The 26,326-nt window shown below is 44.5% G+C and overlaps 1 protein-coding gene across 1 annotated transcript in view; it reads right to left on the bottom strand.

Annotated features, from left to right (window-relative positions):
* Positions 1–4,014: 4,014 nt before the first annotated feature.
* The window catches only part of bmp1a (bone morphogenetic protein 1a), a 44,524-nt gene continuing 22,212 nt past the window's right edge, over positions 4,015–26,326 (bottom strand). The window contains exons 6-20 of the mRNA XM_029256734.1: positions 25,838–25,943; positions 15,733–15,857; positions 13,650–13,765; positions 13,325–13,427; positions 13,043–13,159; positions 12,587–12,732; positions 12,046–12,241; positions 11,668–11,793; positions 10,019–10,179; positions 9,617–9,797; positions 9,398–9,523; positions 9,053–9,180; positions 6,729–6,942; positions 6,338–6,588; positions 4,015–5,389 (exon numbers count right to left, since the gene is read on the bottom strand). Coding sequence (XP_029112567.1) covers positions 5,255–5,389; positions 6,338–6,588; positions 6,729–6,942; positions 9,053–9,180; positions 9,398–9,523; positions 9,617–9,797; positions 10,019–10,179; positions 11,668–11,793; positions 12,046–12,241; positions 12,587–12,732; positions 13,043–13,159; positions 13,325–13,427; positions 13,650–13,765; positions 15,733–15,857; positions 25,838–25,943 — 2,231 coding nt within the window. The 3' untranslated portion in view covers positions 4,015–5,254. The remainder of the gene's footprint in view (positions 5,390–6,337; positions 6,589–6,728; positions 6,943–9,052; positions 9,181–9,397; positions 9,524–9,616; positions 9,798–10,018; positions 10,180–11,667; positions 11,794–12,045; positions 12,242–12,586; positions 12,733–13,042; positions 13,160–13,324; positions 13,428–13,649; positions 13,766–15,732; positions 15,858–25,837; positions 25,944–26,326) is intronic.

A 26,326-nucleotide genomic window follows, 5' to 3' on the forward strand; every position in this document is an offset into this window, starting at 1 on the left:
CAAACACTGGTCCCTCATGACGTTTCCCTCTTCCAGGAGGATATTGCCCCATAGATATGCCAGCCAAAGCAACAGCATACATTGTTTCCTGGGAAAGGGAGGAAGAGAAGTGGTGTGCCAATGTCTTCTTCAATGCATATTTGGGGGTACAAACACAAGAAGAAACAGGAAAACTCAACTCACCTTGACCTGGACTCAAACCTCAGGCCTATCAAAGTAGCTCAGGAAGTGTGAGGCCGTGCCTTTACACACTGTGCCACCATCTACTTTACAATGTCCCCATATGCGCTGCTAATCAAATTCAAGAGTGGTTTCTTGAACCCCAGAGTAAAGTAAAATGTGTTCCACAGAAAAATCATAAATGAAAAAAAAATCAAATATTATTAAAAAAAAATCTGTTTTCATATGTAAATATAACTTAACATTTGATTTTGTGTGAAAGAATAGACAGGAGGTGTGGGACTTGAGGACCTTTCAGATATATCCCTTGAAATCCAGCAGAGGTGCCAGAGGGGAAAAAAAAAAAACAACAGAATTTTGCTGTAGCCCGATTGATTGTCTTCATTACATTGGTGCTGAACTACTTCAGTACACATCTTTGCCCTGGGAACTGGTTATAAATGGACACCTCTGAATAAATGTGATACAACACCACACTGGGCACCGCAAGCAGCGGTAACTGAGCCGTCCAAGTACTTCTGAAATTAACTTCTCACCTCTGAATCAACTTCTTATTAATATTCAATCAAGATCCAAACAAAACCGAACCTGTCAAACACGGAGAGCGCAGAACCATGGGCTGAGAAACAGTATTTTCAGGGCTCAGAAGAATACCTCCTTCCCCATGGAGTGGCAGTGAGTCAGGATACTTTCATTTCAGCATACCAAGTAAACACTTCTGGGGGGGGGGTGGCATTCCAGCCCTGCGTGCACAAACAGCTGACAAAAATACACAAAACAAAAAAGGACAGGCAAATGATTGCATCTGCATCCTCTCTAATTAAAATTGGTATTACCAGTGTGGAATTACGTAACACCCTCATTTCTGTTGTCGGTGTTATTTATGCAGCTCCCTCAGAAGCTAGTTAACAGATTTAACTGTTATATTAGCCACTTTAAGAGATTTCACTGTGACACTGATTCAAGATATAGGCGGTGAACTAGCGGTATTTCAGTAAAATAAAGAGCAAAAATAAAAGGATGAAGAGGATTCTAATAGTAAAAGCAATATTTCTAATACTATGCACAATCCAAACAATTGTTTATTCCTTATCTCCATTTTTGCTTAATTAAAAATGCAAATGTATTTTTAGAAAATGTTTACTTTAAACTCAAAACAGACTTTCACATGGCAGCTTTACTATTTGCACAGAGCTGTTTACCTTAACAATTGTGCGTACAGTTAGGGTTCTGTGGAACGCACCACAACATGAACATGTCCTTAAAATAATCTGCAACCATGCAGTATAGCATATGCTGTCATTTCGTGTAAGGAAGTAAGGGAAGGCAATTTCCAACCGTAAATTACATGTAGACAGTGTATATATAAAGAAAATGTTCAGCACATAAGGAAGCCAGGAAGAATGTCCTGATACAGGTTAAATAAACATAGAGTGTAGCCTCGGCTTAAATGTCTTCTAGCTTTAATGTCAAAGGTCTTAACTTTACCATGCCATGAGTACTTAAATGCAGCATATAAACAAATTATGGAGCAAGTAGCTCGCTTCGAGTTCCTAGAGACCTTGGTGATCTAACAACTGAGCTGGCAGTGTATGTCACAAAGCAGGCTAAATTAGAAAGGACATTTAAATGTCAAGCAAACAGCTTCTGCAATTTTCTTGTAAGACAATCAACGCCTCCAAGAAATAAATGTACTCAATGCATCACAACGGTAACTCACTGCTTTAATTTACCAAATAAAATGATGTTCCCTTAACAGTGGCTGTCGGCTGTGGAATTTAGCAAGAAAACACTTTTCAGGTTATTGTGCCCAAGAGCAGAAGCCATTCTTCTATTTTAAGCATCCAAAGTAGTTATCAGCAATGGAACATTTATGCAGCTTTTTGTAAGCATAGAAGTACTCTATAATAAGAATACATTTTCTGCTTTAGTATTATTGGTTCACTTCACATTACATCAAAAATGTAGATGTATCATTGCTGGGCAAGCTTGTTGTTGCTGTGACATTATGTGAACGTTGGGGACATTTGTAAAAACAAATATCGTTAAAATACGATTAAGATTCATTAATGACACATCTGTCCTGGGAGCAAAACTGCATGGCAACCATGATTAACTAGAATTTACTGTAAAAATTTGAGAGACGCATATCTCAGCATTGAGTCTCTTCTTCTGTTAAAGGGATGTGTTCTGAGTAGAAGGGAAAATGCTTTCAGCTGGACGATGGCTTTAAATGATGCCCTGCTTTGAGGGTATGACAGCAGCAGCTACAACAATACCTCCAACTTCATTCATCCTTGTTCCCTCAATTACCAGTTTCCTCTTGGATTACAGCAGCACTGCTTGTTTGCATTGACAGCAGCTGCAGCGGAAAGCATGGGCACTAGAAAAGGAACCAAAATAAGGGGAAGCCAGGAAGCATCAATATCAACACTGAGAGCAACACAAAAATCAACAAGATGTATGTAGCATCAGAAATAAAAACGGTCCACTGAGAGTTTGCTCCATAAATGAGAAAAACAAAATGGAATGCTGGAAAAAAATCAAATAAAAATTACTAGAATCACTGTGGAGAATGAGAAAGGAAATTGGAAGTTGTCTCAGCAAGTAAGCTGCATAGATGTCCTGTACCAAAATACCCACAGAAGTGCTCTTGGTAAATATTGCCGTAGCAACCTGAGCTTGGTGCAGTGTAAGGCATCTAAACAACCGAGGAGCACTTCAGTCCAATCAATCCTGTGGAATTGGTTTTTCCTCCCTCAACAGCACCCAGTGTAATGAAAAAGCCACAGGCAACAATCAGTCATGAAATCAACAAAAAAAACATATATAATAAATAAAAACACCGCATCTGAGGAATGAAAGTGTGCAATTCTGGAGGACAAACTTGTCGGGTCAGCACATATCAATGTGCTGCCAGCACACACTGACCCAAATATGTATACAAACAGAATAGATACAAGAAGACAGAGGGCAGAAACAAAGAGACGACCATAAAGACAATTCCCTCAGGGGGAAACTACGAAACAAGAAAATACTTGGCCAACTCATTTGGAATGAAAAGGAAACCCATAGAGAAAGAAAATTATTAAGTCACGGTATATTTCAATATCTTCTGGATACATATTATATCTTCTGTATGTAAGTGATGTGTATACAAATATACAGTACATCTATACACATAAGAGTACTGCTTGAAGATATGTGAACCCTATAGGGATGGTGTTCTATAAAATATTAAGATAAACTTATCAAACTTAAGTCTTAAAATAAACGTATAAAATGAATAACTCGTGTACACATCTAATTCTACTTACCTACTTGGTTTAACCAATGCAACTTGGGGTTCACTTCTTTTCGTACGTTCGCTGTTTCAGTTTTTCTGCTACACACACGATTTCCTCCAAAGCAACATATGGAACTGGTCTTTACACACCTATTGTGTCAGATGAGGAACACTGTGTCTCATTAAATAACCATTGATTGGTAAAACTAAGGGACATAAGGGGTTCACATATTTTCAAGCAACATTGTGTGCATGTATGTGTGTATATACTGTATATATATAATATATATACACACACACACACACACACACAGTACATGTTCGATATATGGAAACACTATTAATAGATGGGCGGCTATAGGAAGAGAAAAAGAGAGGAGAACCTATCTCCCAGCGACCTACCCTCCATCCTCCCCCCGCCTCCAACTGACCCAACAGCACCTGCAGCATCTGATAGAACCTACACCTGGACGATGAGAGCCCTGGTGCCAAGCTTCCAACAAATCAGTGCAGAAGTCATCCCTTGCGTGTTACTATAGCAACGGATCCCCAACCGCTGTAAAGGTCGCCACCAACGGTGCAGCCATTACCCTGCATCAATGCCAGCAAATGGCAGGTGCAGTGCAAAACGTTGTAGACGACATTCTTCAACTGGAAAGAATTTTCTTGATGTATTGAAGAGCAGGAAGAAAAGTAAAAGGTCATGTGCTCAGGTGACACTTTGTGTAGTTTGGCTTTTTCTTTTCCAGTTCAGAAGAATATGGTTCCTGGGCAGAGCCAGACAGTATGTGACACCACCGGGGAAAAAACAGCATTACATAACAATGTGATGAAAATGAATTTCTACAAAAACATGCCTCCTATATTGCAATGGACATGCTTTATTACTTATCTACGTACAGTATGTCTGAAGAAATTACGACCCTTCTTAGGCTTTAACTGGCATGTAAAATTGCAACAACTGACAATTTGTTCTAACAGTGGCTTCAGTGGCAGGTAAGTAACAACCAGCAGACATAGATCACATTTCATTTATTAGTCCTTTAATAAGATAACTGCTTTAATTTCCTTTTTAACGGTAATAAGGAGGGAAATCAGTCCTGGATTGGGAGCCAGGAGGGGCCACTTACAAATGCTGGTGCTGCAGTTGAACATTTCTTTTTGTCCTTGTCATGACATGCAACTCTCTCATATACAGTATCAAGAACAAAGACCAATGGGTACAGATCCAACTACAGATAGGAATCCTTCAACAAAAAGTATGACAGGGCAAAGAGGGGAGGTATATCCCAGAGAAATCAGGGAGGGAGACCGGTTTATTCCAGAACGTCCAGAACACCCCCCCAGGCATGTTGGGTGGGCTCGACAGGAGCAGGGGACTGACCAGCTGATGCCTGCCTTTCCTGTAAATCCTGAGTGAACTTGAGTGTTCATATTTGGAGGCATTGAAAAATAAAATAAAAAGGAAAACTAAAATTCTGAGGTCAACAGATTTTCCCTCAGCGTCCGCCTACCCCAGTATCCTCACCCTACCCTCCCACCCCATCAAAACCATAAAAAAGGTAAAAACAAGGTCTACTGCTGAATGGCTTTACTCCTCACAGTCCAGGGGAGGGAGCCCATGCCTCTGGGAGCTGAGGTGTGGTTGGTGGTCTTGCGGCCATTCCTTCGGGCCTGGGTGGTCTTGGCGGCCGGGGTTCTGCTTGCTTCGGGCTGGCGCCTCCCCTTGGGCCCCTGCCGCCCCCGCCGCCCCCTCTGCCCCGTGCGGCCCCGCCCGGCCCCCACGGGTCACTTGCGAGAATGCAGTGTGTCCTGGAACTTGGTGCTAGTGTACCGCACATGGAAGCCCTTCTTGTTGATGGTGTCGTCAGAGCGGAACTTGATGACAATAGAGTCACCGGCTGAGTAGATTTCTTCAGGAGGCTGGGGGTTAGGGGAATAAAAGATTACTAGCTGTTCAGGGAGCTCTAACAGTGCCATTTCAACACATTCCCTACAATTAATATGTCCAATCAGAAGTAACGGACTGGCAGCTCAACATGAATTTCCCTCCAAAAAGGCCACTGTAAAAGTGGACACATTGCTAAATGGAAGTGTAAAAGCTACAGTCCTCAGATATTTCAAGTTAATCAAAAACTTGGTGTTACATTAGGAACAAATGAATTTGTTAAAGGACAAAACAAACCATCTGATGCTTCTGCCCAGCTTCACTCTAAACCAACCCCTTTCCTTATTATATCAAACTGCTTGTTTTAATATGTATAATCTCTTTAACTTCACATTTAAACTGACCCATTCGCTCTGCTGTAAACGGGACGAGTGGATGGAGCAACCACATCCTCTGGGGCAGGCATTACGCGCACTCATAAGCCTGCCGCCACTGATTTAAACTCATAGGCATCAGCGGAAGTCAGAACTCGCTGGAGCGGTGCAAATGAAACTGAGCTGTTTCTCTGACCTATCGGAGTGACATTTCAATCTGTGGACCTTTCACTACCACCACGCCAGCCGGCAACTCGGTCTGCTCCCTTGTGTGGAACCCTGACCTCCAGTTACAGTGTGCATGCCCAGCTCTTCTCAGTCATTGTAGGCTGGGGTGGACGGCTCCAATGCAGCCACAAAGAAGCGCATTAAGATCTGGAGGAGCAAATGACCTTTAACAAAGTCGCTAAAGTCTAGCAAAGGAGCGAGCCCCAATAACACCAAGCGAGTCAGTCAGTGTTGCCCGACTGATACATTGCTACAGGGCATGATGTGGTAAGAGAGCAGCTCTATCCCTCCATCCAGGGACAGGGCATATAGCTAGGCCTCATCAGCATGTTGAGCATTCGCATCTTAGCTTGTTACGAGACTAATAAAGCATCTACTTACCCCAGATCCACAGTAGCGACCCAGCCTTGGGGACTTGTTGTCAGCACCATCAAAGAGCTCCATGTAGTCATATCCACAGTCTGCCTCTTCCTCAATCTCAAATGTCTGGAAAATGAGCTCCACACCGTAGCCCTTCTCTGCTGTGATCACCCACTGGCAGTCAGAGGCTCCAGGGTAATTGTTGTCCCCGAACTGGGCATGGGAGTACAAGTCTTTTGTCTTGACCTCTGCCTTAAGGCGACCTCCACACTCTATGCACACACAAATACAGGAGGAAGAACCAGTAAAGAGTGTTGCTAACACTGCTATTCCAGGCAAAAAGAGACCAAGATGCTGTACTTTACGGACTGCTGCTCTTGCAACAGGATCCTTCCAGTACAATCAAACCAACCTGCTGTGTGTGAGGCCTCAAAGCCCTTCTTCTGCACTGAGTTGTCAGAGAAAAAGCGTATAAACATCTTGTTGCCACTGGAGATGACTGGCTGGGGCTTCTTGGTTCCGCAGAAGCGGCCCAGGATGGGGGCTTTGATATCACGCCCATCAAACACCTCAACATGGTCGTAGGCACACTCTAGGTGGGCCTCCATGTCAATCTCATTGAAGGCCTAGAGAGGATAACGGTGGAAATGTCATATTCTGTGTCTCGGTCCAGTCAAAAATCATATAAAGTTGACTGCAGTGCACATGCAATGGAGCAAGTAGCTCTGAAACACTGAAACACGCGAAGAAACGCAACACGAAGCTCACATGCAGCACGCAAATATGTCCACATATGTCCACAGCTGGATTCTGTGTGGAGATTAAAAATACACTGAAGCAAGTCAAATGCAATGAAAATGACAATGAGTAATTTAAATTGTCACTGTTGATTAACCCTGCAAAACCTGAAATTTATTCTTTACTAAAAGTTCAGGAGAGTCTAATAAGCCTGCCTGGCCACCCAGCCGATTGCTACTTGCAGTCCGACTGTCTCCTGCTCCTGCTGAAGTACTGCTGAGCAAGGGATTTACATTAAACTGATACAGTAAGGGTGTAAAAAATAAATGGGCAATTCATTGTCATTTTCATTATCTACCACTGTAAACTGCCTTGGACAAAAGCATTAGCTAAATAAAGATTATCATTATTATTTTTTTAACAAACTTTCAGCTTGAGAAATCATTCATACCCACTGTCCATGTTTTGAAGATGTTATTACAGTACATAGTAAATTCCTCAAGATGCTGGCTGAAGTGCTTTGAAAATTTTTAATCAGATAAATATTTTAATGAGATAAATGTTATCTGCACATTAAGAGAATGCACATTGGTTCTCCAAGCTTCCTGTGCAAAATCTTTAAAACTGGACCCTTTACTGGGTCTTTTAAATGGTGATTTGCTTATTAATTAGATCTTCGTGATGGATAGGTATGGAAACACTTCATTACATTTTTGTAGTTTTTGTCCTCATCTGAAAAAATGCATATTTATGAACTCGCAGCATCTGCAGTAATGCTTCATTTGGAGCTTAAGTAGGGGCTTTAACCAGTATTTTATAGGAAAACTTCCAGTCATGGCCTTTTAAATAATGTACCTTTATATCAAGAATGCAGTATGAGGCAATATGTTGCTTCAACCTGTTATTTGAGACTTTTCTTCCACCCCAGTGACCTCAGTAATAGCATTCAGCACTTTTCACATTCAGATAAAACTGCAGTTATCAAATATTGGCATATCTTGAGTAGTGACCCTGCATATCTCCAAAGCCTTTTAAAGCTGCCCTAATTTTGCTTATTAAAAGTACACATAAGGGAATATCTAGACAAAGAAGAAACTAAGAAACCCACTGGATCTTTGCGTTTTTGTAATTGTAATTTTAAATGCTATAATTGTGTCAGCTGTAAGGCTCTTATTGCTGGCGATAATCACTCTCCTCCACATTCAGTTCAAATGTACAATATTTGAGGAAGGATTTTTTTTATTTTACCATATATGATCCGCACTCTTTATTTTGCCCTTGTGTGTCCTTCTGTTATGCAGATCAAACAAAATGTCTCAGAAACTAGAAGCGTTCAGTATAAATGTTTACATACATTTGGAAAACTTAAACTGTTGGTAAGATGCTTCCATGAGTTTATGGCCTCAAGGGAATTAATAGCCCTTGAGAAGGTGGCACTTCACTAAGCTTGGTACTCTTAGTCTTGGTGTTACAGATGAAAATCAGTTTCACATTTATGTCCCCTTGTCTGGTTTTCTCTTTGTTTGGCATTAGAGTTACTACTTGTTTTCCACTCTCTGTAGCTATGTGTGGTTCCTTTGTAGAAGTGTGCATCATCCAGTGAAAGATTGTATTAATTATTAATTATTCCCTAAGTTACGGGAATTTCTCATCACTATATACTGCTTGTTTTTTTCAGAATTTGTTTGCAGACTGAAGTAGCCTAAGTGCCAATAATCATCATTCAATGCAAGAAACTTTCAAAAGAAATACTATTTTAAGGGTCCCTTCTACTATGATTGTTACTTATGTAATGAACTGGGTCTAAAATTCCACAATCTGCACATTAATTGGGGTCCAGACAGAACAATCAAGAATGTGACACCTACACAGGGGGCTATTCTTATAAGCACCTGTAGTAATTAAAAAGACACAACAGGCAGCCCGTACCATAGCTGCACCACACTCCTAAGGTAAGTGTGTAAACAAAGCACAGACAAAACGTGAAGGTAAACATACGAGTTTGATGCGGTGGCCAGGTGTGGTGGAGAGGGCCCAGGAGCACGTCTTCTTGCTGGGATACTTATCGGGCCAGTTGGGGCTCGTGATGGTGCCAGACACACTGGTCACGACATGGTCACAACCCGCTGCAAGGACACGACGACAGTGAGGCATGGCTCCCGCTCTGGAGCACAGTTGGTTCTGGCGCTCCAGTCGACCCTGGACTCAACAACCTCTCCATTCCCCTCCCCAAAAGGGTGTGCAAGCAGAGGACATTCCCTAAAAATAGTCCTTGGCATGGTTCAGAGAGGGAAAGTGGGCAGGGAAAGGGGTCCCTGGAGAGCGTGGGTTGAGCGCCCATACCTTCTTTGCAGTCATGCTTGTTCTCGTGCAGCATGAAGCCACTGCGGCACTGACAGCTGTAGCTCCCGAAGGTGTTGACACACTCGTGCTGACAGCCGCCATTCTCCTTGGAGCATTCGTCCTTATCTAGAGACCAAAGAGGGAGATGGATATGTATTAGTTACTGCTGACCTGCCCCGACCAGGTATCTATGAGTACTGGCTCAAAGTTCTAGCTCACCAGAGAAGAACTGAGCCTTGAAGCCCTTCTTGGAGACAGTGTTGTCAGACTTGAACTCGATACGCATGTTATTGTACTGGGAGGTGATGGCTTCGGGTTTCTCCGCCCCGCAGAACTTCCCGTGCAGCTTGGAGTCTGCAGACAGCCCGCTCCGCACCTCCACGTAGTCGTACTTACACACCTGGGGAGAAAGGTTGGGCATCTGAAAGGTTCCTCTGACCCTCAGACACTACTTTTCATTGCAGGACACTGGACAGACTGCTAACAGAGCGCTCGCATCTTGGGGGCTTCCGTGGTCTTCATTTCAACCACTCCTGACATTCGCTGTAATCAAAACGTGATCCGCCCCCTACTTATAAACCTCGTCAAAGTGGCAAAAAGCCGAATATTCCCACTGCTTACATCGTTGCCCTCAGTCTCGAAGCTGTCGAAGAGCAGAGTGATGCGATGCTGGGTGGGGGCCACCAGCTGCCAGATGCAGTTCTTGTTGGGGGGGTACTCCCGAGGCCAGCCAGGGCTGGTGATGGAGCCATTGAGCTTAGTGATGAAGCCCCCGCAGGCAGCTGCACGGGAGGGGGGCACAGACGGCTTAACAGGTGGCTTTCCCCGCAGACATCCCCACAATTCATTAAAACACACTAATTTCATCATGCAGATCTAGAGCAGAAGGCAGCACAGGCGATGAACAACTGGAAGGTTGCTAGCTAGTTCTATGCGGTCTTCCTGATGCCCTCAAGCAAGCATTTCATCTGAATTGCTTCTGTATGAGGTCCAGATGGGTAAATGTGAAAAGCATAAAAAGCCAAAATATACTGTTGTATAAGTTGCTTTCAATTAAAAAGTAAATAATTAACACTTCTCTCTCCCCAGGACACCTGAAGAATAAGAAAATGTAAATAGAATATGCAGTGAACAGTGCTGCATTTGTCTGAGGAACATGTCCCAACATCAGTCCATTTAAACAAGCTGCAATTTTTACAAACTAGCAGGAGGTTTCAAGAAGTGCCCTAAACCACAGGGCATATTTTTGGATTTCTCATCGTTTTAATTGAGTAGCAAATCTTCTAGTCAGCCAGAGGACGGATGCTGTGAGAAGCTGGCTAAAAAGAAATCAGTGTGGGCTTTTTACTGAAAAAATACACTTATCTACTGTAGGCACAGTCTGAGAGCTCCTGACTGTGTGGTGGTTCTGTCAGATCCAACAGGAAGGTGATCCACACTCCTCGCACTGACACCACCAGTGTATTCAACATAGTGCACGCACATACGCTATAAACTGTGGAACAGTGCTTCTCCAGGGCTCTGACACACACCACAAACTGTCCCACCTGAAGCTCCCACTACAATTACCTCATTTAGCTGATGCTTTTCTCCAAAGCAACTTACAGTGTTAAGTTACTTACAATTATTTACTCTTTCAGGCAGCTGGGCATTTTTTTTTTTTTTCCTTTTTTTACTGGAGGTGACCCCACAGTTTTAGGACATGTACCTTGCTTAAGGGTATTACAACTGGAGGTGAAACTCAAACCCATGATCTTTGGGTCTAAGGGTAGCAGCTCTAACCACTACACTACCAGTTGCACCTTAGGAACAATCCAGATTCAGATGTGAACTTTATCTTTATTTTCAGCTTGTTGAATGGCTCGTGTATTATCGTCACTATTTGTCTCCTTCAACATAGTGTAACTCGATGGTCATCCTGTTTGAAAATGCAGTAGCATGGAATTTCCTCTAGATGCAGACAGTGGTCAGGTTTTGAATCACAAACAGCAACAGAAGCACGATAACCAACAACGTCATTGGGATTTCACCAATACAGATGGTGAGATGCAGCATCCAGCTGAGTACATTGGTCATACAATATGACTGCTACGGTCTCCCCAGTTGATACTGGCTCCTGTTTAATTCAGTGAGTATGGTGTAAGGAAGGGTAAGAGTATTTGCACTTGGCTACCTGAGTGATTGCTAGACAGATACTTTATGAGCAATTACTGCATTTAGGAAAAAACCAGTGCAAACATACTGAACTGGCTGCAAGACCATGTACTCACCCTCACAGCTACGCTTGTCGGAGGCCAGCTCGAACCCAGGGTCGCAAGCACATCGGTAGCTGCCCAGCGTGTTGACACAGCGTTGCTCGCATCGCCCATTGTCCGGCTTGGAGCACTCGTCCATCTCTACAAAGTAAAGAGGGGTCTACATGAGCCGCAGCAGTAGGTGCCACCAAAACCCAGGTCTTTACCAGTGCTCATTCACAGTAGACTGCTGCTCAGTTTCCTTCACTTTTGTTTACGCTATCATTGAGGTCCATGAGAAAACCCATTTGGACACATATGCCTGTGAGAAACATGGCACGTATCTTGAGATTAATGTTTGGTGTCAGCTATCCTTAATTTGTCACCCATAACCTGTGACTCTTGATCTCTGACCTTTGAAGAAGTTGGCAGCAAAACCAGCTTTGTTGACGGAGCCATCGGACACAAACTTCATATACAGCTGGTTGGAACTGGTCTTTATGTCGTCAGGTTTATCGTAGCCGCAAAATCGTCCTATCAAGGGGCTGTTCTCAGAGTTTCCGTCTCGCACCTCCAGGTAGTCGTAGGCACAGCTGTCATGTCTCTCAATCTGCCAAGAGGGTTGACAGTGGTAAACAGGGTGAACAGATATGCCCCTTATAACCACCATAGCACTGAGTTTCAAACATATGGGTGATTAACAAATAATAAAAGGTGGAAAAAATCTGCAATTTTTTCTAATTTTTTCCAGTCCTTCTCTTCTGTTCTCTCATACTCTGTTAACGGTATTGTCTTTGGTCTGAATGTTGGAAAGAGGAAGGAACAAGGGCAGGTGATTTTGCTATTTGAAATGTTCTGACAAAAATAGCTGGGGACAAAGGCTTTTTCTGCCTGCTCAGATCGCAGCTCAGATATCTTGCACTTTCCCTGGATTTGATGTAGTTTTACCTCTCACCTCGAAAGACTGGAAGGTCAGACCCACATGGAAGCCCTGTGCTACGGTGATCTTCCACACGCACACCTTGTTGGGTCGATAGTCATCGGGGTAGTTAGGCGACTGGATCTGCCCACTGTCTCGCCTCACCTCCCCGCCACAGATGGCTAAAGTAAGGGGAGCAACCAAGTAATATCACTGCCACAATCTCCAAACCAGGAACCTCACGTATGGTTTGGAGAGCTGGACATGGAGAATGAAGAACAGTGTGATATAAAGAGTATGACATATGGAAGAAAGAGTGAAAAGAAGGATGGAGAACAAAGTGAGTTGTGGAAAGAGGTATGAAGACAATTAATTCTAGAGAAGGTATGGAGTATGAGGTATATAGGGCAAGATATGTGAGATGCTGAGGTATGCAAAAGGTATGAGGGGCGGGGTTTAGAAAGAGGATGACAGGAAATTTGGTGTCCATACCTTCATACACTGCAGAGAAGCCCTTGCCCACCCAGTTGCTGCTGCTGCGGAACTCGATCCAGAGGCGACTGTCGGTGGAGATAATGGGTTCTGGTAGCTTGTCCCCACAGAAACGCCCTGCGCAGGCACACGGATCACAATGAAAGCCATCACGCGCTTTAGATACTCCCAGACACAAACGGGTCAAAAGTCAATCTTCAAAAGCATGCATTATTGTACTGGATGATGACAGGTCAGAAATTGACCTCTTTCAATATGCTGAAAAATTGTTTACACACCAACCTTTCAAAGGGGCTTTCCTCCAGTATCCATCTCTGATCTCCACATGGTCATACCAGCACAGGTGGCTCCTGTACAGATCCATGGAGGTGAAGTTCAGAATGATCTTAAAAATCAAGAGACTCTGGTTAAAGGGGCTTCAGTTTGATATGCTTTGAAAAAAAAAAAAGACAGAACCGCATATCGCTTCGAAAAACATTACACAACTTCGAGGCACATCGAAAAGTGTGAAAGGTTACTCAAGTCTTACTATAACACTTTCCGCTGACATGTTTCCAGATATTTATCAAATAGAGTGCATAAGTGGTTTTGAAGAAGATCTACCCACCTTCTCCCCAGGTGTGACTGATATCCTCCAGATACAGTGCAGGTAAGCAGAGTAGCCATTGGGAAAACCAGGGGAAGAGAAGTTTCCGCTGCTGTCCTGCAGACTTTCACCACACTCTGCCCAGGCACAACATGCAGAGCACATGAGGAGGGGCACCGGCTCGTAGTGCAACATATGAAAAACACCACCGGCTGTGAATATGATAAACCTGGTCCTGATCCTCACCATTCCAATACGTTCACTGAGCTGACCGTGTGGTGTGCGCCTTACTTTTGTTATTTCCAATGTAGGATGGCATGGTAGTACAGCAGGGAGCACTGGTGCCTCACAGGTCCTGAGCTGTGGGTTCAAATTCAGCTCAATCTGTGTAGAGTTTACATGTTCTCCCCATGTTTGTATTGCTTTCTTGCAGGTCCCCCGGTTCCAAGCCACAGCCTGAAGACATGCGTTTTAAGGGGACTCAAAACAGCCCATAGTGTGTGTTTGGTATTCTGTAATATTGCTCTGTTGGCTGCTCCGGACAAAGGGAGCAGCTAAATACGAGTTAATAATAACGTTGTAATAAATGACAGATGTCTGCTCGGTTCTTCGACGATGAACGTGTCTCATAAAACAGAAACCCTCCTCTCTCATGTTTTAAGGTTCGTGGAACTGTTCGTCCCCCTGATGGGGACGGGGAGATGGGCCGAGGGATGAACAGGAAGCTAGCGGAGAGAACAGCACACAGGCACCGAGTTCTATTCACTGCACGTCCAGCTCTATAAATAACAGCAATCCCCCTGGGGCAGACAGGTGAAATCCTACACACCTCCAGTCATTTCCCTTACCTCCTCCCCTCTCTGAATGTCTCATCAATCTCAATGAACTCAGCGCTCATGCAGGGTCCCGATGCAGCCCCGGCGCTTGTGGAGCAGCGCAGTGTCCGAGCCATTACATAAGCACTGATCCATGGAGTAGAGGTAAGTGAGCTTGCGGTGGGGGAACGGGAGAAACCGCGTGAGCCAGTCTAATGCCTGGAGCCCTTGCTCTTTGTTTCCTCATGTTCCACAGACCCAACAAGCTTTACTTTACCAGTCTCCTACTCCCCAGTAACATGCTATCCAGAACAAAGACAAAGCAGAATTGGGGGGGAGGGGGGCTGTCTCATGATGTTCTGCAGAGAGCTGAACGTATAAACCATTTATGAGTGGTCTGGTTCTGTGGGAGCCTAGCAGCTGCCCCTAGGAATCTGCCCGACTCCCGCATTTCCCAGAAGGAAGCTACTTAAAATGGAACATCATCTGGCAGCATCTGGCTTTCTGGTACTGCTATGGCCCCAGTCATCACCCCCATCACATGGAGGGGTATCGGCCAGTCCTACGGTGCCCTGGCATTGCTCATTAAACAGGGCCAGGGTTTAGAGTGGAGCCCACACACTCGCTTCCCACACTTTCCCAGGACTACAGCGTTAGTTCTCAAGCTTTGCGACTGGCGGAGAGTCACAGCTCTGCCCTCATAAGCCATCGCGGCCTTTTACTCACATGGCTTTTTAGCTGCCATCTGCTCATCTCGAGTCATTCCTGCCAAATGGTTCCGAGTTTAATTTGTACTTATTCTGAGCCTAACCCCTTGTATTTAGCTGTCACAAGCTAGAGAGGCCCATGCCTTAAAGGGGACATGCAGCTTGGTCCCAGACATCTTGCCTGGGGTGTGAGGGGACGATGCCATTGTCCTTGTGAGACAGCTGTTACTTTGCCTCCTTCTGGGAGTGACTGATGATAAACTTCCTGTCCCAGGGCACTGTTTACACTCGTCCCCCAGCCAGAGAGGCACAGCAACCGTAGCCCGGGAAACGACACCACATCAATGGCAGATGCACAGCTATTTCAGGACTGCATAACCTATGTTTCGGGAATCATGGGAGCCCTTTGTCTGGAGATGTACACACAGTTACCAAATAAGGTCTTATTGTTGTCAGGAGGCAGTGGAGTGAAAGACGGTACCTACAAAGATGTACGTATTGCTTCACTCCAGGCTTCCTCTATGCCAGAGGTGTGTGTGTGTGTGTGTGTGTGTGTATGTTGGGGGGGGTTGCCACTCTTACTTGAACATTTGTAGAGTTTGCGTGCCTGCGCAATGTCTCCCTTGCTCAGCCTCGTCCGTTGGCCAATGGGCGGCCGAACTCCATTCACGTCATAGCGTGGCAAGATGGTGTCCAGGAAGATGCCTCTACATACGAGGGAATAAAAAGACAAGCGAGTTTGAAGGAGCTTACATTTTCAGAACAGACTGGGTTCAGGCACAAGAAGAATTAGGCCTATTAATGCGGAAGCAGAGATGCTGACTGGTATCCGCAAATCTAGCCAGACCTGGGCTGGATTTCACTTTGACCACTAGCCAAGTGGAAGTGGAGGAATGTGAAGGAACTGTATCCACAAAGAAGGCCATGCAGCTTCGGGGGCAACGGACTTCATGTTTTGTTTTGTTTAATTCTGAAGAAGTTTAACAGTAGGGATGTGAAGCAAATAAAGAAACCGGTCAAACTGGGCTTCGTGTGGGAGAGCGGCACCGGTGGACGCTCTAGTTGAGACGGGCTCCGGCGCATTCCTGCTGAGCCGTGGGTGGATGGGGCCTGTCGCCAAGCTGAGCAGGGTAGGGGAGGGGGGCTAAATTGCTCTGATTTGCCGAAGAAGCGGCCACGTGACCATGATCAGCATGCGTCATGAAAGCACTGTGGCTTCGCCAAGTTCAAAAACGAAACATTCTGTACGGGCTCGTACACCTCATCCCGCACCATCAGTCTGCTGGGAAATGGGTCACGCTGACTTTTCCCAGGGTCAGCACTGACATCACATATGTGCTGGGATAAAGGGAATTCCCAATAATTCACTGATTATTGCATGGCAAGGGACTCCTACATACAAAACTAAGAGCAACGTAATACCAGGACTGGCAACTCATCCAAACTGTTCAGACGCTCTGACACGACACTGCTAATTTCTCACACTGTGAATCAACTGCGTCCTTTTATAAAGTGCTATTGAAGAACGATGCAGTGTAATCACTTGTGTCACTTGTATCTACAAAAATAACTGTCTTTGACAGAAGTGCCATAACCCCCCCCACACCGCAGCGCTGATCACGATCGCCACCAGTCATCCCAGGCCTATGCCCAGCTATATTTAAAACTTGGCAGATCTGCAGTACCTCATGCTGCATAAAAGCATAAAATTAATGAAATTATTATGACTGTTCCCACTCTCGGCATCTATTTTTATGCTTCAGTCATTAGAACCTCAAGTACATTTGTACGACTTGGGTCATTATTGCCCAACTTATTATTGCCTTTTTCATGAAAAGAGGGCTGGAACACTGGGTACAGAAGGGCCCATCAGGTCCTTTCACGCCGCTTTCTTGCTTGACACTTTGCTACTTTATCGTCGGTCCTTTCTCTCTGCGGCGGCGAGCGAAGGCTTGCTGCCGCTCCGTTCCCATGGAGACGCGCCCATCAACGGCAGGCATGTGCAAACAGAGCAGTCTGAGCTAACAGTTTAAGCACTGCCCGTGGGCTCCCAGGAGCCCATCACTGGTTGCCATTGAAGAACGCCACTCCAGGCTGTGTCCGCGCAAACAAAGGACACACTGGCAAGTCTTTATTTGACTTGGCCCCACTCCACCTACCAAGACTGAAGAACGTTCAGGACGGGAGAGAAGAAAGAAAAAAGGAGTCGGGTAATGCGCTCCAGACAAAAAAGCAAAGAGGAGCTGCTTTGCTTGTTCCCGCAGGAATCCCCACAGACCTGAGCTGAAGGCTGTCCGTAAAATTTTTCAAACAACGAGCCGAGCAGGGGCCCTGGCTTCCCATGAAGATTTACAGTATAAAACCCACAAAATACCCGCAGAAAGTGCAAGGGGAAGCTCGGATAATGTGGGTGACACGCAGGTCAAACAATCAAGTCGGTCTACGTGGAGAATGAACGGAGAAGAGATGTCACACAGTTACCAATAATGCCTAGAGCATCTGAGTGAAGTGTATGTGCAAGAGTGCTAAAACATAATGGAACTCAGGGAAAAAAATGTATTTAAAATGCGCACTACTATTTTCTGAATGGAGTAATTTTTCCCTTTCTTTTCTTGTCCCAGGGCAAAAACCAAAGGGAGGCATTATAGCGAGGCCTCCGACATCCAGTGACTCGCCACATGATCCCAGCACATCCAAGGAAAAGGAACATGGTGTTGGAGAGAACTAGGTCCTGTGTAATTTTAACATAGATGGTCTCTCGCTGTGGACGGGCAGGTTGGGCCGAGCTGCATTTCCCAACCCACCCAGAATACAGGGAAGATACAGTTTTGCTGTTGCAGCTTTGGAGTGACTATACTTGTTGGACACCTCTTTGGTGAACAGCACTCCAGTCAATGTGCAGAGTGACCTGTACTGGACAGCACAGCTGAGCTGGGCGTATTGCCCTTCTGATGGCAGGATTTCCACTTTCCAACAGACACGCGAGCACATAATAAATACCCTATTCAAAAACCAACAAATATTCACCGAAGTCAGAAACCGAATTAATTTTTCACATCTCATTCTTTAACTATGAAGCCTGACCGCCAAAGTACAACCAAGGAGTACAACCAGGAGAAACAAAACACAGGACTCAAGTAAAAGTACTCGCCCGAAAATTTACTCAAGTAAAAAAGTATCAGGTCAAAAAGCTATTCAAGTGTTTTCGTTAGTTTGATTCAGCTGAAGTTTTTGAATGTTATAAATCAAGCAATGTTAAGAACTACAGTATATTTTCAACTCTTCGCAATAAATCAAATCCACAGTGCAAATAAAATTGCTGTAAATCAAACTAATCAAATAAATGCAAAACAAAACACTGCAGTCTATTAGGGCTCATTTTTAACCTTAAGTTAGCTGAGCCTTTTTCCAAGGTGACTAACAATTTTAGGTTTGTCTACTAAGCTAACTACAACAATTTACACACCAGGGTAACTTTAATGGAACAATTGAGTGTATATACCTTGATTCAAACTCTCCTCTGACTGCAAGGTGAGAACTCTAATCATTATGCTTCTTGCAGCCACAAATGTCACACACATACACACCATCCGAAACCGCTTTTCCCATGCGGGGTCGCGGGGGGTTGGAGCCGAACCCGAATCCAGCAACACAGGGCGTGAGGCTGGAGGGGGAGGGGACACACCCAGGACGGGACGCCAGTCTGTCGCAAGGCACCCCAAGCGGGACTCGAACTCCAGACCCACCGGATAGCAGGACCCAGTCAAATCATTATTTTGTTCTTAACTGAGGCCTTTATCCAACGTAATGTACAACTGTTTACAGCTCAAACAGCAGAGATTTTACACTACCGCAGTTTGAGTAAATGCCTCTTTCAAAGCCAGCAGATCAGCAGGAGGACTGGGATTTGAAGAGACAGCCTCTAGGTTGCAAGTTTTTAATCCCAGCTACTACACTACTGGCTGTCCCATAAGAGAACCCAGACAGAAAGCAAAACTATTCCAACAGCTAGCCAACGAAAAAGGGCAGTTAGTTTGGATTCTCCAGATCCAAAGGCAGGTAAAACCACAAAGGGTAAATCACATTATCTGAATTTGCCTTATTTAGTGAGTCCATCTCAGTTGACGGTTTTCTAAGTAGACTCACTGAAGACATTAAAATTAGACACAACTAGTTTACTGCAGCAAGCTAAATGGTATCTAAGGTAAGTAAGTTATATTACAGTAGTAACTAATGCTAACTAATACATTGGCATTCTGGTTAGCAAGCAAAAAGAGCTTTTTAGCTAAATAGTGAAGAGTTTGAAATCTATCTACACAACAGGACAGCAACAAGCTACTGTAACATTTTTAGAGTGTAGGTGCAGCCTTTTCAGGGAATTTAAATAGGTCAGTCACAAAACTGGAGTTTGTCACAGCAAACTTTCGGGAGAGAAGTATTAGATCAAGACCCTGGCCATGCCCAGATGTCACTTATGCACAATTAATATAAACTAATACGCCCACGAACTTTCATGCCTTGCATATTTGGTTTTTAAAAACCCACCACTTCCCCTCCTTTACCACTCTCTTTGTGGACCGGGTCCCAAATGGGGTTCAACAACCTTGCTTGGCGGCTGGTGCGAGCCCTCCAGCGGACTCTAATCTCCCAGTGGAAAGTACATTAAAAATCTGCTCAAACACACAACTGCTTTAATACTTCTAACTCCTGCAATAAAATAAAGTTAATCCCCAAAATATATCCATGTCCTTCGATTGCTGACCTTCACACTCATCAGCTTACCAGGCATGAACAATTAGAGTACTAATCTCACACACACACACACACACACACACACACACACACACACACACACACACATTTTCTGAAACGCTCGTCCCATACAGGGTCGCGGGGAACTGGAGCCTACCCAGCAACACAGGGAGTAAGGCTGGAGGGGGGGGGGGACACACCCAGGACGGGACGCCAGTCCGTCGCAAGGCACCCCAAGTGGGACTTCAACCCCAGACCCACTGGAGAGCAGGACCCGGTCCAACCCACTGCGCCACCGCACCCCCGTGTATTAATCAGTAATTAACAAATATTCCCCAACTCTCTAGAACTCAATTCCACACATAGATGTTCTGTTGCATAAGGAAACTCATTCTAAGTTCACTTGTCACTATAAGTAAACTAATATACTTCAGACCAGTAATATAAAGAATATGAATTATTGGTTATTATTACTTAATATTACTGGTATTAGTCAATTAAATTAATTATTAATATAATTTATTAAGACCAGTAATATTAATCAATATTTGATAAATTAATTAATAATATAAAAACATTTTTTAACCTTCATAATTTTTTCAGTTTTTTAACTTATAGTTAATGTCTACGAGCACTGATGTAAAAGAAGTGGAAGTCCAAATCCTTAACAAAATCTGAGCTACTCACCAAATAACTAATTTCAAAAATAATTACAACCTGTTTTGCAATTACAACATACTATTAACGTATTAAATATATTTAAACAAATTTCTCCTCTGAGTTCTCTTTCTTGTAAGTGAATGAACTAGCTATTCAGTCAAAGTGGGATGAACCCTAAGTCTAGGCCAGACTGGTTAACATTTAACTCTGACCATCCTCCTTACTGCTAATAATTTTGCCCAGTGAACTTAACATAAGTCGGTTGAAAGTGAAGATGATTTTTAAAAAATATAATTCACTTTAAAAGTGGCTGAAACTAGCAACAGCTAGCGAAATCAATGTAAAAAAGATGTCAAGATTCACGTTCATGTCTAAAATTTATTCATTTTAAAGTGAGAGCGTTAAAACATAAAATATGGAAAAATTCAAATTAATGAAAAGTGGTGGAGAAAGGTACATTTTTCTTTACAAGCGTGCTCAAACGGAGGGTGTGGTGGCGCAGTGGGTTGGACTGGGTCAGCCTGGGTCCTGCTCTCTGGTGGGTCTGGGGTTCAAGTCCTGCTTGGGATGCCTTGCGGCAGACTGGTGTCCCGTTCTGGGTGTGTCCCCTCCCCCTCCTGAATTGCTGGGTTAGGCTCCTGCGACCCCGTATGGGACAAGTGGTTTCAGAAAGTGTGTGTGTGCACTCCAATGTCCACAACTGCTTGTCCCAACAAGCTGGGGCCTAACACAGGGAACAAGGCCACAAAAGGAGGGGACACACCCAGGATGGGACACTAGTCCACCACAAGGCACCTCAAGCAGGGCTCAGACCCACCGCACAGTGGCCATGCCATGCCACCCAGTGTAAGCACATAAAAGGAAAAATTATTGATGTTATGTTGAATACTACACTTAAAAGCACAATTTCTCCATACATGTATTTCAACTGAAGTAACAAAGTAAATGCACCTCATTACTACTCAACTCTACTCATCAGAAAAAGAAGCAGGAATGACACAAAGCAACATGGGTCAACTCTCCTCTCTTCACAGCGAACTCGTTTTCTCCGCAATGCAGATTAAAACTGTTTTGGGATCCAGATCTGAATGAAAGAGACTCTTCTTCACAGCGGTGACTGAACCAACTCTGTGCTGAACTCTTGCCTCCTTTTGCGTTTCCCAGGAACCCATTTCCAGAATCGTACTGTCAGAAGCAAACGCGAGCTAGCTGGGGAAGCAGAGCAGACAAAGAGACGGCGAGTGAGGTGATGGAGGATGGAGGAGGAAGGCCCGGTAGAGAGCACAAAACAAAAAACCCTGAAAAATAAGACGGGGGGAAAAAGCCCTTTGAGTCCAAACAGCTGTTTCTCATATCTGAGCTGTGTGGTAATTGCCACAGTCTGGGCTGGACCCTTCCCCCACACTTGTGCGTGTGCATGCGTGTGCGCGTTTTTGTGTGTGTGTGTGTGTGTGTGCGTGCGCGCGCACTGCAGCTTGTATTTTGGGCCCGTAGCAGTTGATCAGTTCGCAGGAGGAAAATGGGAAAATGGAAGACATCACCCCCTTCATCCTGCAATTTCTGCCTCGAACATAGCAGTTAAAGGCTGTGTTACTGTTTTGTTTACAAACCGCTCCAGTCGAAATACCATCCTGTACCAATATCAAGAAAAATCAGTCTTCATCTCTCCTGTCACATAGCAACAGCAAAAAGCAAAAATGAGGTAGATAAAAAAAAAAATCGAACTGCGGTCGATGGCAATTGTTTCCTTCCGTTATAACGGAGAAGCGCATTGTGTCAGATATGTCAAGTGAACGTGAATAAAAGAGAAAGGGAAGAAGAGAGTGGTGAAAAGAAAAAAAATGATGGAAGCATGTCATCATCGCTGTTGTCCGCGAACCAAACCTCAAAGAACCACTTTAACGACAAAGTACATCTCAACGACCGACCGGCAAAGCTGCCATCTGTGATAAGCTGCAGAACTGTCCAGCGAGGAGTGACGGAGAGCAGTGAGGCAGGCTGCCGTTCACAATCTGACCTGCAGCATCTGCGTTGAGGACAAAAGACGCGTTTCGCTCTCGTTTGAAACCGGGGAGGAAATTCTGACACATCACCTGTGAGTTATGCTTCGCGGAAGATAACGATTTTGCAGCTGATACGCTACAAGTCAGCCGGGCTATTTGTTGTCATCTCTTCACATAGAGGTTATTTAATGAGAATCTGCTCTTGAAGTCCTTCTCATCCGACAGAGTAGGTGCTAATGACCGATTTCATATGTTGCTTTATAGGAAATCATGTGTGCAGTAGAAAAACACAGGTAGTGCAGGTGCAAAAATAAGCGAGCCCCTTGTTGCATTTGTTAAACCAAGGAGAAGCAGAAACAGGTGTGTAAATCATAATCACTTATCCATTTTATGTCGATTTTAATATTTTATACGAGGATAACGACTGCCTCTATCGGGTTCGCATACTTCCGAGCCTCACTGTAACAATGCGCTACGTTATACTTTGTGGCAGTGTTCAGAAACTAGGAGGAAAAAGCTAAAAGGAGGGTTTTGTAAATGCGAAAATAAATAGGACAACGTAGGTTAACCAGTCCTGTAGCTCACAAAGCCGTCAAGCCTTGATTCCGACAAAAAAAGTGGATTATGAGTTTCTCCACCAGTGTACTCGACCTCTGCCTAGCCTATTTTTCCACCATATGAGGTAGTGCAGGAATGCAGAAATGCCACAAACTGTCCATTTGCACATGGAGCGCACAGAGACACATTCATTATCACTCATGGCTGATTTGATTAGGGAACCAGGATTGTCTGTTTTCAATTACACTGTTATTTACTTTTCTGTCCCTTCTCCCATGCTGTCTAGATGCCAGAACAAAGACCACTAAAGTTCTTTGCATTTTCAGCCTACTGGCTTCATGAAAAATGAAAAAAGGAATATAATAGCTCAGGACACATACTGTTTTTTAAAACAAACCCCGCTTTGGTAGGATCAGTTACTGCACAAAAAAGGCGCAGTCTGAAAGGAGATGACCAGCACAGGCTACCTCAAAGAATGGCTACACAGATCCCAATCGGCAGCTTCTCCTCCAACAGCCCTGCCCTTCACTTATGGGTGTACGAAACTCACTCCCTCAACTTGCCTTCCAGCTGCTCCTTGGCAGGGGACCCAAGCTGTTTGTAAACTAGAAAACAGCCGACAGCTAGAAACCTGATACGTAGGCCAACATGTGCAAGCAGTGAAACTGAACAGCAGTCAACAAAGGAAAAGGAAAGGTGTGTTGGACCCTGCTGCTGCCCATGAAAGTCTGATGTTGCAGGTCTCGCTGTGGTGTAATGAGGTGAGCTGGACTTGTTTTAATGAGGAGGCTAATGTAACATGAAAGAGGAAAAACTAGGGTAGGGCGATGCCACATGGGGTCACTCGTGGTGCAATCATGCCGGGCCATTCTCCACACGCAAGAGTCAGGCAATTGGAAAGAACTGCAGTTGGACATAGACCACAACAGACAGACACGGTCTCGAGTGACCACCCTCCACAGATCTTGTCCCCCCCACCAGGCCCTCGGTACAGGAAGAGGTGAAGGAAGAAGATCTACGGAGTTTTAGAATGACCCAACTGAGGTGAGATGGGTTCAGAGGTTGCCATCAGTGCAGTGTTATTACATAACTTTCTGTGCTTGTTCAGCAGGCGTTTCATTTAACCCAAAGCAAACGACATAGCTTGCAAGCTATAAGCCTGCCACACAGTGGGATATTTGACTTCTGGAGCTAAGGATGAAAATCTTTTACAAAGGCACAGCAGCAGCTCCTCCTACACCTGGCCAGCAATCAAACAGTAGGTCACACATCCAGCACCTTAACCACAGGCTGACCAGCCGTCCCGGACAAGTTCTGCTGACTGGCGTGGCATCACCGGGTGTGGGCGGCGGTCAGCGGTTGTCTGGTTTGGAGTGGAGGAGCTATACAGTAAGGCTAATCCACAGAGACTCCTGTGATTATATAGGATCTCACCATATCTCTGATATCATCACAGCCACTGCCAAGAGAGGAACCTTACAGAGATGAGAACAAACAAGTTCAAAAACATATGAAGAGTTGACATCAATGTTGCACGTGATGTTAACCTTACTGGCCAGCAAAAGCCCAGTGAGCCTCTGGTTACTGTCTGACAATTATAGCTAGCAGCATGAAATCAAAAAGTGCAATGCCTGAAAGGAACGGTAGGCTACTGTTATTTCGATCCACTAAAACCCCACAGCCCAAGATGTCTCAAAGTTTAATCCTCTGCATCGCCAACAGACCTAGAGATATTGCTTCCAACCTGTCAGCCTCGAATTGAAACATTTGGAGGGACTGCTGAGCAGGATGAATGGTGAAAGGGAAAATAAACTAGCACCGAATGGAAAAAAGAGAGCAAGAGACTCGGCATCTTCATCGTCTCTCACTGGAGTGCAGACTTTGACACATTGTTGTGGACAGCGCACATTCTGCCCGAGTCTGCTCCCTCCCTACATCCTACTATGACAATGGGAAAGGGGTCAGAGGAAAGGAACAGAATGGCTGGGACAATGAAGATGCTTCCCTCCAGGAGCCCCATTAGTGATCAACTTCTGTAAAGTACCAATGGATGAGAAACCAATGTATGTGAAGTCTTCCAATTAAGGAGACAGCTCCAGATGGAGGGAGCCCAACAGCTAAAAAAACACACAAAAAAAGCAATAACTGTGTAAAATAAGCCACAGGAAAATGATAATGAGCAAAAATAGGCCCAGTTTGACAAGAAGCATTACACAGGAAATAGATTTTTGGAAATACAAGAACAGAGCACTTTCTGGCCTTTCTTGAGGAGAGGTGGCCACATGGTCAGGACGGAAGCTAAGGACAGCAGGTTTCATGAAGAAAAAGGGTTTTATTCATGAAGGAAACCAAACCAAAATAAGGATGTGATCTTTAAAGCAAAACCAAAAGCAGGCAGTAACTAATAAGTGCAGAAAACAGGCGAAAGAACAATAGAAGAGTTGCCAGTACACCATGAACCTTGGACTATGCCGGGGAACTCTCCTGCTCCTAGCCAACAGGCTCTTTTTTTTCCCTTCCGATGCCAGTTTCTGTTGACTATGTCTCTGTGGGCAGGAGCTGGTCATCATCAAGTCAGCTTTGGAGGGGACAGTCAGTGAACAACTTCTATTAAATTTAAACTTGCCTCTTGCCATGGTTTCACAGTCTACGATCTCACACCTTCAAAGCTCTCAGTTGTACTTCTCATCACCTTTGAGGTAATGTGCCCTTACCTAGAGAAGGTGTTCCTGGCGTAGTGCATGATGCTGTCAAAGTCGTACACTTCTCCCAGAGAATCCACCTCCCCAGGCTCCATCTTCAAGAAGTTGTACTCCTGTCCTGCAAGAAGAAGCCCAATAGCTGCCAAAGTGATGGTTTCAAAGAGCTGTGAATTAGCCTTGCTGTGTAGCTCCTCCAGCGCGCCTTCATGGTGGAATGCGTAATGTGACCTTTTCCAAGACCTTTCAAAGACATTTTGTCAAATGCGATCACCACACTAGTCACACAGTCCCATTTTATCGCTGATATTTGCCGCTATGCACACACTGCTGTAATTTCTTCTTTGGTTCCCACTGCTTATGTGATCCTTTAAGACCTTTCCAAAAACCTTTTGCAATGCCAAGTCATAAGCTGTAAGAAACCTTACAACTGACACATTTGAAGCATTTTTGCAACTTTTCCAACAACATGCAAAAGTGCTTAAGAAATGTCATTATTTAGAG

This window comes from Scleropages formosus, chromosome 12, assembly GCF_900964775.1.
Source record: "Scleropages formosus chromosome 12, fSclFor1.1, whole genome shotgun sequence".
NCBI classification, from domain to species: domain Eukaryota; kingdom Metazoa; phylum Chordata; class Actinopteri; order Osteoglossiformes; family Osteoglossidae; genus Scleropages; species Scleropages formosus.